At 39.3% G+C, this 21,292-nt stretch overlaps 1 protein-coding gene across 1 annotated transcript; it reads left to right on the forward strand.

The window, feature by feature from the left end:
* The first annotated feature begins 5,390 nt into the window (after positions 1 to 5,390).
* ackr3a (atypical chemokine receptor 3a) lies at positions 5,391 to 20,879 on the forward strand. Its single transcript, XM_088352951.1, has 2 exons — positions 5,391 to 5,509; positions 15,915 to 20,879. Exon 2 carries the CDS (start codon positions 15,969 to 15,971, stop codon positions 17,091 to 17,093), a length of 1,125 nt encoding a protein of 374 aa, XP_088209077.1. The 5' UTR covers positions 5,391 to 5,509; positions 15,915 to 15,968; the 3' UTR covers positions 17,094 to 20,879.
* The last annotated feature ends 413 nt before the right edge of the window (positions 20,880 to 21,292 follow it).

Raw genomic sequence — 21,292 nt, forward strand, 5'->3', positions numbered from 1 at the left:
ATTTTCATGAAATTTGGTTTAGTTCTTTCTGGGTCTTTGAGTGACATGCAAATACTCATACACAGATAAACACACGCACGCACACACACACACACACACACACACACACACACACACACACACACACACACACACACACACACACACACAGAAAAAAAACATGACAATTTATATATATTTAGTGTTTTAGATTTCTGTGAAACTTATCTTATTTTAGCAAAGACACTATCATGCTTAATTTTAGCCTGTTACTCATTTTAAATATCTACAAGCAGAGAAAAATGGCTGGTAAGTAATTTACATGAAGTCATTTTGTCGTGTGATTTTACTTTTAAATACTGACTCAAATTAGTGTATATTAACTTTTCTGGGGCAGCATGGCGGCGCAGTGGTTAGCACGTGTGTGGCACAGTTCTGAGGTCACAAGATCAAACCTTACTGTGCGGAGTTTTCATGTTCTCCCCGTGCTTGTGTGTGTTTCCTCCGGGCACTCCAGTTTCCTCCCACATTCCAAAAACATGCATGTCAGGTTAATTGGCCGGTCCAAATTGTCCCTAGGTGAGAATGAGCAAGTGAGTGTTATGTCTCTGTGTGCCTTATGACTGGCTGGCAACCGGTTCAGGGTGTCCCCTGCCCACTGCCAGTAGATAGCTGGGATGGGCTCCAGCACCCCAAGGTGAGTAAGCGGTGCAGATACTGGATGGATGCATAACTTTTCGGGGGGAAAAAGGCCACTTTTGTCTTTCTAATATCATGGTCAGTTTTATATTTAGATAACAAAACTGAAATGTTTTTAAAAATGTTATACATCATTTTGAATAAGAAAATACAAATTAAAACCAAAGCTAATACTGCAAAAACGGTCAATCTTCCATGTTGTGCCATTTTCATTGTTTTGTGTCTTGTTTTTTTTGATTCAACAGAGGAGATTAGAAAATATGGGGAAATTCTGCAGAGTTAATGGTTTAACTATTTTAAAACTCAATATATTTTCTAAAACACACGATGTATCGCTACATCCAGTACAGTAAAGAAAAAGTAGTGATTCTTTCTACTTTTTATAATAGTATTTTGATAATAATGTTTTTTGTGTTTTATTCTTTAATCTTTTTGTACATTTTTGAAAATAAATTAAGATTTAAGTAAAGTAATTTACAGTGGCCGGCCGTGGATTTCACGCCTAGTCCTTTTGCTCCAGTCTGAATTAATCTATGTGTCTGTGTTTCAGAGCGAAACAGCAATATGAGCTGGCTCTCGGAAGTAAAATTTCCTATTCTATTTGTGAGGACTATGGTGAACAGGTGAATTTCGCTGATCCCGGCCCCCTCCTAGTTTTCTGGGTTGGACGCCGCCAGACGTGGCTGCTTGGGGAGCTGGCAAGGTGGACCGAAAGGTTCTGAGTAGAAGCCTGTCTTTTGTAACCAAATCTAAGTTAAACAAGACTGTATATACAGAGACAACGAAGAACAATGATGGGTGAATAATGAAAATAAAAAGTCAATTCCCAATGTTCCAACGTGGCCCGATAATAAGATCGGGCCGGACTTGGGCTTAAGATCTTACCTATCTTACCTATAAAGTGAAAGAAACTAAACCTTTTTCCGCTTCTAAATGGCTTTCTTGCTTTGGACTTCTTCGACCGTTCGCTAATAAATCAACGCAATACATTTCCTTGTACAGCTTGGTCTCTTTACAGGTTTATTGGCTGGAGGCACCATCACTTTGGATGGTTACTGACCCTTTGTGAAACTGGTGACGTTTCTCAAGGCCATCTAAAGGGCTCTCAGAAGCCAACTCAGAATATGAGTGGCTAAAACAACAGCTCTCTCAAAGACCGATGTTATGAACGACGGTCTTTGGGATTATTTGTAAAAGCCTTTAGGGAAAATTTTGAGAACAGCAACAAATAAATTAAAAATTCTAAATGAAATGCTTGTATATGAAAGCACACATCTGGAAGCAGCACAACCAGGGGAGAAGCAATGAAAGGAAGCTGACAGAGAATTTGGAACTTTTGATTGACATCATCTGCCAATGGTAGGCTTCATTTCACGGAAAAGAAGGCCTGCATTAGCCTATAAGGGCTTGTATGCATTTAAAAGGAGTTCGGCTTTTTTACCTTTGATTATCTTTAGCCAGTCGTAACCGATTCAAATACTGATTGACACATTGGTTAGCCAATGAAATTCCCAACATAAAAGTATGTCACGACCCAGAATGGAATCTCGGATCCAATTGCGTTCGTTTTAAAGGAATCTTTATTGGATTCAGTTGACAGAGCCTGCTTTGGAAGCCGATGGTTGTTGGTCGCTAGCAGCGGTGGATGGAACGGCAGTTCCGTGACAGGTGGGCAGAATCAATACGTCTTAGCGGGAAGGTCGATGGCCAGGGCAGGAGAGTAGATCGTAAACGTGGGGCAGAAACAGGTCAGAACCGAAGGCAGGCAGGAATCAAACAGGAGAGGTCTTTGGTACTGAAATCTGGCAAAACACACGGAGACACCAAAATACGGTCTGCCACTTCTCCTTTGGCGCTGATAGCTTAAGAGGAGAGTGCCAGCCAATCAGAGAGCGCGCTCCTGCGCGCCAAACGATTGCCACAGGTGTCTTCATTTTGGCAATCATGACAATGTATGCATTTTTTACGATGTGTATTCACATCAGAGGTGAAAGTAAATGTGCGCCACTTGTAATTCGTTTTTATGCAACATTATTACGCAAAAGTGTGCACAATCATTGATTTGACTTCTGGAAAGAAGCCCCACAGCCCCCCTTCTGGAAAGAGAAGTCAAACATTTCCAACCCTTTCACAATGTCTAAAAATTGGCCAAAATAAAATACACATTTGCAAAGGTTTTAGTGATGTAAATTGTTTGTTTCCAAATGGCCACTATTGGAAATGCCCTAAACCTACCTTCAGAAACATTTGTGAAATACAATGTTTAGCTTTTCAGACTGTGATCAAATTTTGACAAGGTACCAGGGGAGGCCTCAACCTAATGTCTTACTCATCTGCAGACATTTGATTGCACACAACAATTTAGGCAAGAAAAAAAAACCTTCTATTTCTGTGTGTTTTCACTTTTAGATTACTCAACGTTGGCAGCACTTGCAGTCATTAAAACCTCAGAGTCTTACCTTTAAAATGAGACCAAAACCACCCATATTCTCCGAATGGTTTAAGAACAGAATTTAATTAACTTTGGATACGTCTTGGGTTGGGATTTTAGGCCAATTTTACAGTATTGATGAAAAAATATCAGCAACCTCACATTATTCAGATATTATTTTAGATCGGCAGATAAGGCCTTACAGCCCCTCATGGCCCACCACTGGTATTTCACAACTGTTAAAAAAACTTCACAAAAGGACACTTTTTGAGCAAGGGCTGAGGAACATGAGATCTGGCACCACTTAGTGCCAAAATTTGCAGGTTCTTGTTGATAATCATATAAGTGCCTCAACGCATGTGTGTGCATTTTATGACCCTGATCCTCGGTATCAAATTAGCATACACTGCAAGATTTTCTACTCTTCATTTATCAGCGGTACATAAAAACACTCGGAGGTGCCGTAAGTCATTTTCCGATGACATACCTGAAGTTTCTGGAGTTATTGTTGTTCAACCGCAAGGTAGACCGTTGACAGTTATATAGCTCTGTTTTTTTACATTAAACATGGAGATATGGGGGACATCTGTTATCTTTAAAAAAAAATAGTTGGCTTAGAGTGATATAGTGGCACTTGTTGCGTGACATTCATACGGAATTGCGCCACTTGCATGGACGGAAACGTAATCCCCATCACACTCATGACAAATCGCAGGTGAACATTCCTACAGTCGTATACATTTCAGATATGCTCTGTTTCCGTTGATTTGAAATAACAAACCCTGATGAAAATCTAAACCCGCACCTGACTTAGAAGTGCTTTCGTCAGTTTTTCAGAGGGCATTTTGTTTCAGTCACTCGCTCTGCTGGTTGGTTTTGGGTGGGAGCCCATCGAGTGTGGATGTGGTCGACTGAGTCTGGTTTCATTCTAACATAACGGCAGGGCGAGGCACTCGCGGGACCGGGCCCCCTCAATGCGAAATGTCAGGGAACAGATCGTGTTTAAATTTGTTCATGTATGTTTATGTTATAATTACATAGCAAGTATGGATTGAGTCTGCAAAATATATATAAATATGTATATATATATATATATATATATATATATATATATATATATATATATATATATATATATATATATATATATACGGTGGGTGGATAGATAGATAGATAGATAGATAGATAGATAGATAGATAGATAGATAGATAGATAGAAAGATAGATAGAAAGATAGGTAGATAGATAGATATATAGATATAAAGAAAGAAAGAATCTTTCTTTCTTTCTTTCTTTCTTTCTTGATGGAATTTTGCAAGGATATCAAACTCTGTTTGGCTATGGTGCCCGATCCAGACTTTGTGTTCTGAGGCAGGCTGTCGATTAGAAAAGTTTAGCTTTGAATTTCAATATTACGCTTTATCATTCAACCTACATTAGGAACCTACTCTACATTTTTAATCACTGATGACAAGAGATATTCTTTGAACACAATACATTTATTCACAACCAATTGGGAAATAAGATTTTCATGCTTAGAATTTGTTAACTGGTCTATATTAACAGTCGGGTCAAGTCAACTCATGTTTATCTGTATAGCCCTTATTTACAAGAAGTTTCAAAGGGCTGTGCAGACTAGAGACTACCATTAAAAAAAAAATCACAACTTTTGATAAAAATGAGCCACAGATTTGCTTTTTTTTGACATACCCAGACATTGATGGCAAGCTGAATTCAATCATCCAACGGCTGGATCTAAATTTATTCAATGCAGTTTTACACTTGAACCAACTCACCAGGCTATACAAAGGCAAGAGTGCTCTCTAGCAACAAGAGAGAACATTTCGTTTGTATTTATTTAAAACATTATACATTTGGTGGGAATGACTTAGGGTCTCGCTTTTTCTTTTGACATACTCTGAAATGTATGGCGGGCCGTATGTATAGTTTAGAACTAGAGACATATACAGAATACACATTTTCACATTTTAAGAAATGAACTTGTGCAGACGTGCCTTTTCAGGCAGACAGGTATTTAGGGATGCAACTGCTAGTGTTTATAATTTTTCCAGTAAAAAAGAAAAGCCGGACAAGCATGTTCCTCGGCCCTGTCCTGTTTGAAAGGATGCGTGCTCCCCCCCACCGAGCCCCACAGCCCCCCTTTCTCCGTCCACTCTCTCTCTCTCTCTCTCTCTCTCTCTCTCTCTCTCTCTCTCTCTCTCTCTCTCTCTCTCTCTGGAGCCCCCACTCCCCGCTTTCCCTCCCTGTCCGTATCAGCAAGTGCACAAGCAGCCTGCAAGCCATTCTCGGAGGAGAGACCCTGAAGTGCACTTTGTTGGACTTGATGCAAAGCTAAAGGAAGAGCGTGGAGACTTTCTGCGAATATTTGACAAGAAAGAGGTAAGATGCAATGATGAGTTCACGTGTTCCGGGAAATGGAATATTCAGTAGTTTTGGGGGGAAAATTACGTTAGATAACTGGTATAGTAATATCTTATTCCGTATAAAGTTTCCACCTCTTAAGATAAATGAAATACAATTGCCTCCTACTATGCATTAGTTGTCAAGGAATGTGTTTGCATGGTTTCGACCCAGAATTACCGGCATTGTTTGTCTGCCCCTCTTCCCATTTGAGTCGCAAGTTGCGTCTGATAAGAGTACTTTGTCGCCGACGGGCTGATACAAATCAACAATTGCATTGTGTTGTATTTAGTCTGTGGCAAACCGGCTCGGATTTGAGCACAACCGCACTGGCGGCAGTTTGCAAAAGAACCCTTTACAACAGAAACTTGTAACTTGTAACGATAGCAACTAAAACTTATTATTGCACCTGCACGCATTTCATTGCGGGGACACATTTGCACATGAAGACGCATTCGCTGACGTTTGTCTGTCTGTGTATTGAGAGACAAAAGCTGTTAGTGGCTAATTTGTAACTGGATGCTCGCTGGTCTGAGTCAGGGCGCGCGCGCACGCCCAAAAGAGAGCGAGATAGTGAAAGAGGCAAAGAGAGAGAGCAAGAGAGAATACGAGAGATTGGAAGGTTAAGAGAGAAAGAATGGCAGGTTGATAGAGAGAGAGAGAGAGAGACAGAGAGAGATAGAGAGAGAGAGAGAGAGAGAGAGAGAGAGGGAGAGGGAGAGAGAGAAAGATACAAAAGTGAGAGAGAGAATAAAAGAGAGAGGGAGAGCGAATTAACGAGAGAGTGTGAGGGAGAGAGAGAATGAAAGGGAAAAAGTGAGAGAGAGAAAAAAGGGAGAAGGAGAGAGAATTAAAGCGAGAGAGAGTATGAGAGAGAGAGATTGGGAGGTTAAGAGAGAAAGACAGAAAGAATGAGAGGTTGGGAGAGAGTGAGACAGAGAGTGAAAGGAAAATGTGAGAGAGAAAAAAGGGAGACAGAAAGAGAAGAGAGAATGAAGGGTTGAAGGAAAGAGAGAATAAAAGATAGAGTGAGATCGAATAAAAGAGAGAATAAAATAAAGAGAGAGGGATGAAGAAAGGGATAATGACAGAGAGATTTTAAACCATTTTTTTTCCAAGTTGCTAATTAATTTGTGTTAACTGACTCATGTGGTGTTTTCGAGCCTAATTAGTTACAAGTTAAGACTTCCCCCCAAAAATATGTTTTTTTCTGCCTGGATAAATAATTAAACTTTAGATGTACTTTGTGTAATGTTTGACTATTAGATGGCACTCTTTTGTCTAATGCGACCGAAAACCATTGCCAAACTAGCACAGCAGCAAGATGCCAAGTAAACATGACAGCGACTACTAGGTATGGATTCTGCTATGTGAAAGAAACACAATTTTTTTCGACCCACGAAAATGTATTGAATTAACATAGTTTATGTATTTTTGCCTATACATACTATCTTCCATCCATCCATCCATTATCTGCACCACTTACCCTCAGTAGGGTCGCAGGGGCGCTGGAGCCCAACCCAGCTATCGTCGGGCGGTGGGCAGGGGACACCCTGAACTGGTTGCCAGCCAATCGCAGGGCACACAGGGACAGACAATTCGCTCGCTCATTCACACCTAGGGACAATTTGAACCGGCCAATTAACCTGACATGCATGTTTTTGGAATGTGGGAGGAAACCGGAGTGCCCGGAGGAAACCCACGCAAGCATGGGGAGAACATGCAAACTCCACACAGGAGGTTTGATCTCACGACCTCAGAACGGTGGCGCACACGCTCTAACCACTGCCCCGCCGTGCTGCCACATACTATCATATACACTGCAATTTTAAAATACTTGAAGGTCAAAATTGTGCTTATACTTTACATAACATACTCCTCAGGGTGCTGGCATAATTATTCACCATCTTGCTGCTACAGGTACCCCCCCCAAAAAAACCTGTTTGGTTTCTTCACTTTGAGTCTCCTTAGTTTGCATTCTTCCTTGTGGATTTTGGCACACTTTTTTGGTCACTCTACACAACAGAGTGACATGTAGTGGTCCCATGAAACATGCTTTCCCTTTAAGTGAAAAGAATTAATATTAATGAATATCATTATTTTGCAGCCAATTAAACTGTTGTGCAATTATACTATTAAATAAGAGATGCCTTTTTTTATCCTTCAAGTACAAATACATGTACCCCACACTTATTAGTCAAGTCACTGCATATTTCTCCTGGCCTCTTTGATACACTAGTAGACCAGCATTTCCCTGGTGATGGGAACAATTAAATCACAAAGATATGAGAGAAGTCATCTTAATCACGATGCCGACCTGAAATTTGGGTCAGGTCATGACTATAATGTCAATCATTACGTTCGGGCCGAGCTGGGCTTCTCCCTCACTACCTTTTTAGAAAATAATTATCCACCCGTCATTGTTCTTTGTTTCTTTTTCTTTGTGTTGCGCGGTGGAGGATCCGCGTGATGGATTCAGTCCCGCTCGGACTGGGCTAGTGGCACCGTCAGACCCAGAGAAGCAGGTGCGCAGCGAGGAGGTCGGCTGAAATTACCCCTCCTTATCCCGAGTCCTCACAAATAAAAAAATTAAAATCTGGGTTTGTTTTGGGCTCGGTCCCTCAAATCAAGTTAGTTGATTAGGTTCGGACTGGGCCCTGGTCGGGTCCGGTTGGATTTTCTCGGCACCGATTTTACATCTGGGGTAAGTACATGCAACACTTTGTGTAATACCAAGTGAAGCTTAAAATTATATCTTAAACTGACAGGGAGCCAGTGCAGGTCTGCCAAAGTCGGGGTTGTTGTCCTAGTTAAAAGCCTCGCTGTCGAATTTTGTAATACTTATTACTTTGCTTTTGGAAATATTGAGCACGTTTTAATTATTTCAAAGCAAAAGCTAAAGAAACAAGTCTTGAAGGTGCCGAACTGAAGTTTCAGCTTCGTGTGTGTGTGTGCATGTGTAACCGTGTGTACTTTATCTGATGGCAGTGGGCGTTAAGAAGCTAATTAGCTTGAAGCCTGCTGAGCTACCTTCTCAGGTATTTTCCATATAATAGGAGAGAACTGGAGGCCATTGTCAGAGATTATCTCTGCGTTGGAAATCTCCCTGTTGCAAAGAATGCTTCTGTTTGCTTTCAAGTCCAATTCAAAAGCCAAGGCTGGAATAGAACCATTGCGTGACATGAGAAACTTTTGCGGTAACAGTGCTAAATTGTATGGAGAACTGGTTCTGCCATATGTAGAAATAAATGTAAAAAATCCTACAAACAAATGCCATGTAAATGAGCAAACACATGAATAAATTACATAACACCTTTATATGTGGAATTAATGCAATTTATTCATTTCATTATACATTTTGTGATTCATTTTGTCGTTTATTTATTTTGTCGCATATTTTCTCGTGTGTTTGGTCATACTTTTTTGTTGTGTATTTTGTCATGTCCTTTGTCTTGTAGTCTCTCATGCATTTTCATGTGTTTTGTTGTGCATTTTGGTGTGTATTTTGTCGTGTATACTTGTTGCGTCATGTCGTGTAATTTCCTGTGTGTTTTGTCATATATTTTATCATGTGAAGTCAAGTCAGATATATTCGTATAACGCTTAATCACAAGATGCACAGAATTACAATCACACCATCCCCTGATCTGAAACCAACATGCGGGCAAGGAAAAACTCAAAACCTCTGCACGAGGAAAATAAGAAACCTTGAGAATGGGTAGTAGAAGTGGTAATCCCGCTTCCATGTATTTTGTCATTTATTTTGTTGTGTATTTTGTTGTGTATTCTTACAATATATGTGTATTATTTGTTATTGCAACATCCATTGCAGCCTGGTCATCCTGGAAGGGGGATTACCTCATGTGCGGTCCCTTCTCAAGGTTTCTTCATTTTCCTCATGTTGAAGTTTTTGAGTTTTTCCTTGCCCTCATGTAGGTTTTAGATCAGGGGATGGTGTAATAATAGTCTGTGGTTTGCAGTCGTCTGTGCAGCCCTTTGAGACTCTTTGTGATTAAGGGCCGTACAAATAAACATGACTTCACTTGATTTGACTTATTCTAGCGTGTGTTCTGTCATGTAAATTGTCATGTACTTTATTGTGTGTTTTGTCATGTATTTTGTCAAAACAAATCAATTTAAATAAGGAGGCGGGGAGTTGCCTCTGCTTTTCACCTATTGGTTTATCGGTACAGTATCCTATTTGTTTATCACTGATTAACCAATCGGTGAAAAGCTCAGCCACATTGACCCGTGCTATCATTCAAATAACATTTAATTATGATAAAATATACAACAAAATACCATGACATAAGAACGGACAAAATACAAGATTAAATAAATGCTAGATTAATAGCAAAATTAGCAAATGACAAAATCCATTCATTCATTTCCTGTACCACTTATCCTCTTAGGGTTGTGGGGTGAATGACAAAATGAATGACAGATGTATAATATATGAATACATTGCATTGATGACATGTATTTAGGTATCACGTGATTTTTTATGTGTTCTTTTATTAATATGGTATATACTTGTAGGTATTTATCCATTTATACATTTATTTCTATACATGGCAGGACTGGTCCTCCATAAAATTGCTCCCCGGGAATAGGGATTTCGAGAGATTTACAAGTCCGACAATTTCAAAATTCGCTCGAATAACAGTAGTAAACACGTAATACCGACAACAGTTCTGGTTAGCGATATGTGATATTATCCATGATGTTATATTACTCAGCTGGCCCCTGCCAGTTTTATTTTTGTACTTTACTACTGAAGGATTTAGGGGAAGTGTGACTCGAGACATTTTAATGTGAAGTGGCTAATTATTAAAGGGAAAGTTGCTGGAGGTCTTAAGGTACTCTGAGTGATATGAAGGCTGTTAAGTTGTGTCAAATGGGTGAAAAGTCATTATGATTGTGTGCACAATGTCTCGAGGAGCTGTGGAATGTTTTTATTTAGTCAAGAAAAAGCGTTGAGCAGAGATGACACAATGCAACTTTGGCACCCTAGTGGTCACCAGCCAACCGTTTACGCCAGGGGTCGGGAACCTTGTTGACTCAAAGAGCCCTGAAAGCAAAGCATTTTGAATGACATTTCTAAGCAAAATCAGACCTGACAGTAAACAAAGACAGTAACCGGAAATAAAACATGTCAAGAACCAAACTGACAAGCGAGCAAGAATCTACTAACAAAATATCCAAACCAGAAAAAAAAAAGAAAGCAAAACTGGCATGGCAGCGAAAATGATAATGACCCAACTACATATTCTGTCCAAAATGTCTTTAAAAAGGGTCAGTGTAATTAGAGACAGGTGTGTGGTGATACATACCTGTGACCAGTTCCAAATACAGTTACCGCCCTCTGGAGGAAGGAGGAGTACCATACATTAACACCTATGGCTTAATGCATTTTTTTTGTCTTTGCCCACTCTTAAACTGTACAGACAAAGAAAAGATCACTATGGTTTTGAATGTATGCAGCATTCCAGAAAAGTAGGAAGGCAGATTTCTCCCTCTCGGACGGTACCAAATCCAACCTCAAAGTGAATGTAAACAGCAAAGATGGACGATCGTGAAAAGTTGTAGTTTATGTTGCCTATTAAAATACATTTGGATCTCCAGCAAACCTGCCTTGTCACAAGCGCTCAAATTGTGGAGGAAAAATGGCGGCTGAGGTCAATAGCGTACCGATAAATATACTTTTATAATCGTGTTTTACCATTCGCCTTGTGTTTTTCGCCGGCAATCACCATTTTGTCGAGTGACGTCAAATTGAAACAACTCGATAAAGTCGGGGTACATATTTTATCCCCGACTTTGCGACTAGGACCTCCCACCTCTAGTCTGATTTTAGTGTTATTTTTCTGGTCCGAGGTTGGAGAATGCAGCATTATCTTGGACCGCGTGCCATACGTTCCCAACCTCTGGTTTACGCCCAGCGTGCAAAATTTTTGCCTGGTGTCAGGCTTGCTGCTTATCCCAGCACAAAATTCCCCTCCGCGGGTGCTCAGGTCACCACGGGCATTAGGCGAGGTTAAGGCAGCCATGCCCTGGTTTTGATCTGTCTCCCTGTCTGCAAACGTACAATCTCCCCCTCACCCGTTTACTATCCGACCGGCCTCTCGTATCGCGGCTGGCTGCTCATTGCAGGAGCCGAGTGAGACATCGCAGCACACTGTGAAGCCAGTGGAGCAATTCGAGCCAAATATCTCAAAATAACCTCACCTCATTCTTAAGTATCGTGCGAATTATTGGCATGCACAATTCCTTTTATGCTACCCATTAGCTTTCAATTTATTTTTATAACATATTTTCTGTCTATCAACCGCTATTTTGTCCTCAAGCTCTGAACCCTGACACTTAAATTTTTAAATAATTTTTGCTAGCTTTCAGCACAGAAAAAGACGATGCGAGTATTATGCATGAAAGATACATCAACATTTTATCGCATTGTTTTTTAAATGCTAGTTTTCTGGAGGGACGAAAGCATGACTAACTTGGGTGCCGAGGTGCCTTAGTTGTTTGGGTGTTTGGGCAATTGGGTTGGCCCCGGTCCAAAAAAATTTGTGTGGTTTATTTTTTTCCCTTTTATTTTCTTTGTTATTGTATGTGTTTGTCTTGCTGTCGGTCACCCCTCTTGAGGGATTTGACCAAGGTAGATAGATAGATAGATAGATAGATAGATAGATAGATAGATAGATAGATAGATAGATAGATAGATAGATAGATAGATAGATAGATAGATAGATAGATAGATAGATAGATAGATAGATAGATAGATAGATAGATAGATAGATAGATAGATAGATAGATAGTTTTCTGCATGAAAGAAAACAATGCTAATTGTTCGGTATCTAAAAGGGCCTTGCTAGTTGTCCACATTGAAGACGATACTTCAATTTTATTGTATGGAAAAAGAAGTTGCTATTTTTTTGTGTAAATGAAAATGAGAATGCCTTTCGGCGTAGGGGACAACGCTAGTTTTCTGTGTAGAAAAAGATGTCATTCGTTTTCAACTAAGAAAGAAGACAACACTCATTTTTGGTGTAGGAGAGGACTATGCTCGTTTTTGATGTAGGATAAGATGGCGCTACTTTTCGCCTTAGAAAAAGACAATGCTAGCATACTGCATTGATGATGCGGCAAATTTTCAGAATAGAAGACAACCCTAATTTCTGCGTGGAATAATGCAATGCTAGTTTTTGCCGCTGAAGAAGATGTCATAAGTCTGCTGTATAGACTAAGCCGAAGCTGTATAGAGTTAGACAACGCTAATTTTTGGTGTAAAAAACTATGTCACTAGTTTTTCGTGTTTTTTTAGAAAAAGACAATGGTAATTTTTGGAGTAGGAGAGGACGATGCTAACTTCCAGTATAGAATGAGACCACGCTAATTCCCGGCTTAGAAGAAGACAAATACAATTTTTAATTTGCTGAAACCCCAATATATTGAGACAAACACCTATATTCTTTTTCATTTTCGTTTGTAATGAAAATGGATCCTGAGACTGGGACCTAAATTGCCTTACGGTAAAAATATTTCATTCGTCATCTTCATGGATCCCTTAACCACCGTAGAGGCACCATTTCCTGTGGTGTGTATTTGGCAATTGCAGCCTGGTGGCACCCATCCCTCTCCATTTTTTTGCGGGAGAAGGTCCCCCAAAACAGATAGTCATGGTTTTTATTATTACCAGTAGCAAGAATAGCTTCTTGACCTGACTCAGATGCAGCACTTTCATCATTTGGTCGCTGTTGTGTTTCAGTGTAAAGTGTCATCCCACTTTTCAGATATGAGCTGTATCCAGGCATTGACGGGCAGCAGCAGTGTGTGACAATACTAATACTAATTCCTAAATTACTTGGGGAAAACTAATTTGTTCTGGGTTATATGTCGAAGTGTCCTTGGGCAAGACACTCCCTAATGCCTCCGATGAGCAGATATTTGCCTTGCGTGGCTGACGCTGCTATTGATTAGTTTGTGTGAAAAGGAAAGTGTGAAGCATATTGTAAAGCACTTTGTGAGGTCTTTATAGATTTGACAAGCGCTTTGGGAGGTCTTCATTGACTTGAAAAGCGCTATATAAATGCAGACCATTTGCATTTACATCTATTAAATAAATTGTATTATGAATAAATAACTAAATGGATAACAAATTAAATGGTTTCTTAAAAAAAAAGAAAACATTTTACATGAATGCAGAAATAAATATTCCAATAAAACAGTCTTACTAAAATACGTATATAATTCAATAAAACGGTTCAACTAAAATACATAAATACATACATGCATACATAATTAAATAATATAGGTAAAATGAAGACATGACTACCGGACAACTATGCAGTAGAGTTTAGGAATGCGTACATAAAATCTGTAAAAGTTTGGTCCTGTGAGGCATAGGAAGTGTTTGAACATAAAGTTTTAAAACTATATATATATATATTGTTTTTGTTTTTTTTATTTGCACGTGAGCATTCTTCATCTTGCTTGCTAATTCCATTCCATCTCTGCACTCATAAAACCATTGAAATGTTGTGCATGTGCTCCCAAGTTATTAACTTCAGATGTTGTAAAAATGACGCGTTCAAGGTTATGAGCTGTCTTCTTTGATCATGTGTTTGGCGACAGCTCCCCTGGGACTTTGCACAAAGAGTAAAAAGAGACTTCTTGACTTCTTTGGCACGTTATGAGAAAACATTCTCTAAAGTTGCATCGGGTTTCCCCCCCGAAAAGTGAACTGCGCTTTGTTTTGGAATGCCAAGAACGCTAAGGAAATACACTGTTTGGGTTTCTCCAAACTGCTTCCTTGCGGCTAATCTGTACGGTGCTTGGGGGGGCCAATGTAAACACTTGTTTGTAACCGCACAGCCTCGCTCACCTCCGCCGCATATCAATTATAATGACAGCAGACACGACGGCACACAGAGTCTATGAAAGTCTAAAAGCCGTGTTTGAACAAGTTAACAACATTAAGATTCTTCAGGGTCGGGTGGCAGACCACAAGCAACTCTTATGAGCTCATGCTTGATGAAACAAAACCCTGCTTTCACCAGCTAAAGATTTCAGCAAGCTCATTTGGCTGTTCGATGTGTCATATCTTTTCGGAATGAGGTGCTCTGCTAATTCAGTCTAAATCTGTTTGGTGGTCAGACTAAAATGTTTATATATACACTCCTGTTCAAATGTTTAGGGTCATATGACAATTTTGTGGTTTCCATTAAGAATGAGTTGTCCAATGTCTGTGTTCTTCTGCCCATATTAATCTCTTCCTTTTGTTGGCTAGTCTCAGATGTGTTTTTTTTTCTTAAAGACTCTGTCTTGAAAGCCAGCATCTCGCATTGGCCTCTTCACTATAGATGTTGACACTGGATTGTTGGGGGTATTAATTAACTAAGCTTCTAGTTGAGGACCTGTAAGGCGTTTATTTCTGAAACTAGAAACTCAAATGTACCTGTGCTCTTGCTTGGTTGTGCCCTGTTATTATTATTCATATGGTACACAACAAGAGCAAAATAGGAGGTTTGACAATGCAGAACACGAACAATATTTTAACTTTCACACCCTCAAATCAAGTCCTCAATTCATACATCTGTGTTGAACAGCAGTGGAAGTTATCGAAAAAGCTACACTTTTTTTCTTATCATCGGCGTTAATGTCAAATGCCTGAAGTTTCCTTTACTCCTCAAGGAATGATAACAAGTGAGTGCAACTTAATTTGGTAGTTTGGCAACCACAAATGACAACGCAAAAACATGACTTCCACATCTGCAATCTGGCACTATTCGCCACAGTGTAGTCGCCAGGGCGCTGGTGTCTAGAAATACAGGGCTCACATTTTATAATTTGCGTTTTCTTTCAGCGCCGTTGTAAATGTGTGCTTGTCTTTGTAATCGCCACCCTAATTGGTCAAATGATCCGAACTCACATGAAGTAAATTATTCAGAGGAGAACTGAAAAACGATGCAGCTGAAAATGTCGTCAGTTGTGCGGGGGCACAGTGCCGTTGGTGTTCTGCAACCAAACGCATTGACACTGAATTCCCCGCACATTTGGTGCCAGATGTGCGCCAGGTTTAAAGTTTAAGAAAGGGACATGAATTAGTTCATTTTTATATCTGTTTAAGCCTACAGCTTTAAATCCGGTGTGGAATGGAAAATTGAGTTTCGTTCTTAAATTTGGGCATGCGGCTTTTGATCAGGTGCACTGTAGTCCGTAGAGTTTATGTTATACCGTCAACTATAAAAAGATTTAAATGAAGGTAACCCAAAACAAAAAGTTTTCATATACCTTTGCTAAAGATGTTCTTGTTGGCTTTGAAGATACTGATTTGACTTCTAAAGTTCCAAAATTGACCAGGTGATGTTTTTTTTTTTTTCAGGATTCCTCTCAGGCCTGTCTGCTGTTTGTGGAGCTCCGTTTGGTGTTTTTTGCAATGAGTCTCAGCACCAGCGAGATGGAGGACCTTTGGGAGTCCATGGGCTATCTCAACTTCTCCGAAACTTTCTCCAACATTTCCAGCGTGGACACCACAGTGTGCTTGACGGCATTTAACCGCACCGCCCTGCTCCACTCCATATGTGTCCTCTACACTTTCATCTTTGTTGTGGGCCTGGCAGCTAACGCCCTAGTCCTGTGGGTGAACGTTCGGGCCCAAAGGGACTCGGCCCCCCGCCACGAGACCCACACCTACATCGCCCACTTAGCTGTGGCGGACCTGTGCGTATGCGCCACCCTACCCGTTTGGGTGAGCTCCCTGGCCCAGCATGGCCACTGGCCCTTCGGGGAGGTGGCGTGCAAGCTCACGCATCTACTCTTCTCTGTCAATCTTTTCGGGAGCATTTTCTTCCTGGCCTGCATGAGCGTGGACCGCTATCTTAGCGTGACACGCCACCGCGAAAACCAAGGTGGCCAGCGCAGGAGGTTGACCCGCCGGTTAGTCTGCGTCGGAGTTTGGCTCCTTGCTTTGGCAGCCTCTTTGCCAGATACATACTTCCTCCGCACGGTCAAAGCTTCACACGGGGATAGCATGTTGTGTGGGGCCGTCTACCCAGAGGGGAAGTGGATGGTTGGTGTCCAGCTTAGCTTCATCCTCCTTGGCTTCGTCCTCCCTTTCCCAGTGATTGCTTTTTTTTACGCGCTACTGGCCAGAGCCTTCACTCGCACATCTTCACCTTCGTCCAGCACTGTGGAGCAAGAACGGCGTGTGAGCCGTAGAGTGATCCTGGCCTACATCGTGGTGTTCTTGGGCTGCTGGGGGCCGTACCACTCTGTACTGTTGGCTGACTCGCTCTCGCAGATGGGTGTGCTTCCTCTCACCTGCGGCCTGGAGAACTTCCTCTACGTGGCTATGCACCTTACCCAGTGCTTGTCTTTGCTACACTGTTGCTTCAACCCTATCCTCTACAATTTTATAAACCGGAACTACCGTTACGACCTCATGAAAGCTTTCATCTTTAAGTATTCCACACGGACGGGCCTGGCGCGCCTTATCGAGACGTCCAACGTATCCGACGCCGAGTACTCCGTTGTCGCCGTTGACAATCCGCCGCAAATATGAATGTCTCTTATTCTGTTCAATACCAACTGATGTCTGAATTGACGTCAAATGACATTTTTAGACTCTTCCTTCTACAGCTATATCAAAAAATCCTGTGGACAGGAGTATATCACTATCTATGGACAGAACGAAGCACTTAGAAAGCAGTTTTGTTGGTAAAATCATACTGTATATATACAAGGTGTCCCAGATATGTATAAACATTTTAACAGCTGATAACTTAATTATTTATTATTTCTTTATAGACCACTATTTATCAACTAACTTGGCTTAAGGACCCACCAGACCACCCTAATTCCAAGCTTAATTCAAGAAAACTGTTTCCACTTCTCAAATGTAACCACACTTTTTTAAACAAAGAAACATGAGAGCGTCAACGAACATTAGCAGGGGATAATTGCCATCCAGTGTTAAAAAGTGTAATTGACCCTCAGTTATTTTTATTTCTTAGCATTATTTTTTCCAAGGCAAAGGCTCACAACCCACTTAAAATTGGTCAGCAACCAACTGTTGTAGACTGAACCCATTGAACCGAATGATGGCAGCCAGACTTAAATTTGATGATTTTTTTTTTTTTTTTGTAAAATTCTACTAGAAGTATAAAAACACAATCATTTCATGGTAAATGACCATTGTGGTCGATCATAACCTATGGATTTTCAGGTTACCAGTAACTTTAATTGTGTCTTGGGGTTCGTTGAATTTTTTTAGAGTAATTATTCTTATTTTGTGGGACTTGTCAATTTACGTGGTCTTCCCAAACGCTTTTTATGAACATCCCAAACAGTTTCATCACCTTCAAACGTATCTCTAGTTTGAGTGATGGTGGATTTGTGAGTGTTTCTTTGTTAAACTCTCCTAATTTGTCTTTGCACTTCTCCTGTGTTGTCATTGTCAGTAGGATTTTAGAATACATTTCCTTTCTTTAAAGTCGAGTCTGGCTGCCATCAATCGATTCAATGGGTTGGGCTATCAGCTGCTAAAATGTTGGACACCATATAGAATATATGTATGGCTAGTAAATTTGTAAAGCCAAACGAGTGTATCCAAGCCTTATGTTTGTAAGGTTGAGTAATCTAATGTTTGACGACATTTATTGGTGAAACAAAAATCAGAAAGGTGTGCTCATTCAGTGGAATTTTTACAATTTTAAGATATTCTTACTTGTTTTGTAAGTAAAGTGAGAACATTTATAGACAAATAGGCAAAATTGTCTCATCTAGCAGACGGTAGATATTTTTCCCATTTTAAATACAATTTTTCCTCATTTCGGTGGAAAATATGTCTTAAAGGGACAGTGTTTATCATTTGACTACTAGATGTTGCTGTATGGTGAAGTGCAACCGGATACGGGTGCTAAGAAGCACAAGGAAGAATACAAACTACGGAGGCTCAAAGAGACCAAAACATACAGTTTTAATTCTCCTTTTTATGCCCAACCTTTTTGAGGTTTTTGGGTAGCCTTAGCAGCAAGATGGTGGACAATTATGTAAGCGCGCCCTGGTAAGGTTCATGTTGTGTAAAATAATTGCTAATTTCTCGACCTACAAATATTTAAAAATATATGATTTTATGGTAGTTCATGTATTTTGGCTCATTATTTTAGTCAATATTGTGTTGTTTTTTTTCAAATAAACGAGTATTTTACCACCAGGATTCGCTTAATAATACAAACTGTTGCTTTGAAATTATGTACCATTTCAGAGACAGAATACGGTTGGTTATTTTAAGAATATTTTTGTTCTATTCAAGAAGCGAGTTACATATTTGAAAATAAAATATTTACAGTTAAAATGAGCAAAATTCTATACTTTTTTTTGTCACTTGTAAACATTTAAATTGGAATTTGGAAGTAATGATGTTCTAATTTTTCTCATTCTTCACATATCTAGTAACAAATATGGTCCTATCTAATGAACACATACCTCAAATAGTTCCATGATGCATTCTATAGTACAATGCCAATAAATGGTAAATACATTTTTTTTTTCCGTTTTTTTTTTTACCATCGCCATCAAACGAATGAACATGTATTAGTTCCATCCAACAAACCAAATATGTACTCTAATATTTTCAAGTAATGATGTGCCACTGCCCAGTGGACGGAAATAGCTGCAGTCTATGTTTGTGTTTGCATGTATGCTTGTATCGAGAGAATCAAACGAGCATTCCTAGAAGTGCATTAGCGATAATATACAGGATGTTTAATCAGTATTTATACTCACCTGAGTCTTTTGAGGTTTTCTTTTCCAAACTGCTATTGTGCAGTCGCATCTGCCTCATCCTCACTTGACTGTATTATTGTTCAAGTCCTGCTGTCACGACTTAGATATGAAAACCTCATGGCGTCACCTCAGTAACTGAGGGTCAGTTGAACCCTGCAACCAAATGTTTTGTCTCATCTCTTCTCTTTTTGACTCTTGAGGATAGCTGTTAGGATTATTGTTAAAAAAGGCATGTTAATTAGTAATGTGCTAAAAATGTTCCCTTACTTGTACTCTATGGAGGACTGATCCTGCCATATGTAGAAATACTGGCATAAAAAATAGATACCTCCAAATACATGCCATATGAATAAATGAACACCTAAATAAATCACATAATACTTAAATATGACACAAATGCAAATTGTTCATATAATTATGTATTTTGTCATTTATTAAACAAAAATGTTAAATACATTTATATAACAACATTTCACAAAATGTAAAAAGAAGGTGGCCAACCTCCCCAAGCTTTTCACCTATTGGTTGTTCAGTGATGAACAATTGAAACACACGACAATACACCACATAAAAAACATGACACAATAGGGAACAAAATACCTGACAAAATACATGAGAAAATACCTGAAAAATTCCCAACCAAATACACGATAAAAAACATGTTAAAATCCATTTCAAAGAACACATCGATGCACGATAAAGAACACAACAATACACTGGAAAAAACCCGACACAGTACACGACCAAACAAACAAAATAAACAAAATAATACACGATGAAAAACACTTTAAAACAAATGACAACATATTAAAAATAAATAAATAAATACTAAAATAAAAACAAAATAAATAGAAATAAATATATGTAAAATATTTAAGTATTACATATTTTATTTATGTGTTCCTTTATTTTTCTATGGCATTTATTTGTAGGTATTCAATTAATTTATGCATCTATTCCCCCGTATGGCAGGATCAGTTCTCTATGTTACCTTAGAAAATCTCTTAGCAGAGATGTTTGCCAGCAAGCCTTCTTTGCTAGCTTTGTAAATGCAATTTTGATGCCAGTAGTGCTTTGTTTTATGAGTTTGCATTTGTTGATCAACATTAATTTTATATTTTTCCTGCCTGTACCCTAAACTTTGCAGTAACTGTTTGAAAAGGAAACAATCATAAATGAACATTGACAAAGTTTAAAGAATGCTAGCATATGAAAAAATGATTGTAATTAGCAATGTGCAGTTAAGCTGATACCATTAAATGTTTATAATTTCAAGTTGATTTTTAAATACCATTAGTCTGTCTTCTTACCTTGTGCGTTGTCATGTCTGCTAAGGTGCTAACTGATAGATAGCTTGGATATATGACACTGATGTTGGCTTCGCTAATTTACTTGTTCGTAGAAAACTCTCCCCTGCTTTTAGCCTGCCTTTTCAAGCCATTCACCGTTTGCCATTAAGGTTTGACATTACCATGTTATACATGCTGAATATAAACCAATCTATTTTCATTTCTCTTATGAGGTCTCTTATGCAATAAAGTTGCTCATCTCTAGTCATCCAGCCTTTGTACTTGTCTTAGTTGTGTTAAAATCAAACATTTTAAATGGTAATAAATGAAAAAGCTCTTACCAGACATGAAAAGTTCGCTAACTTCCACTAAACTTTCTTGTGCTAGCCTGCAAATTTTAGCGCAATAAAATAAAACTAATCCAGGTTCCAGGATTTCCCTTGTTGGATCTAATGGTAACAGTCAGTAAACATGATTTGCCAATCTTTTTTTAATCTAATGTTTTGTGCTAACTTTTGTTTTTGTGGCATTCTTAGTTTGTGTTACTAGCGGACATCTTCATCTGCATCTAAACCCAGTTGTGGGCTGTGCATTGTAGGCCGTGAGTCGGCTCAAACAATCCAACCCTCAATAACTATTTTATGGCTATAGAACATTTACTGCAGCTGCAGCTGTAACACATATA

The sequence above is a fragment of the Urocampus carinirostris genome, chromosome 14 (assembly GCF_059441175.1).
Source record: "Urocampus carinirostris isolate Australia breed hairy pipefish chromosome 14, RoL_Ucar_1.0, whole genome shotgun sequence".
NCBI classification, from domain to species: Eukaryota; Metazoa; Chordata; class Actinopteri; order Syngnathiformes; family Syngnathidae; genus Urocampus; species Urocampus carinirostris.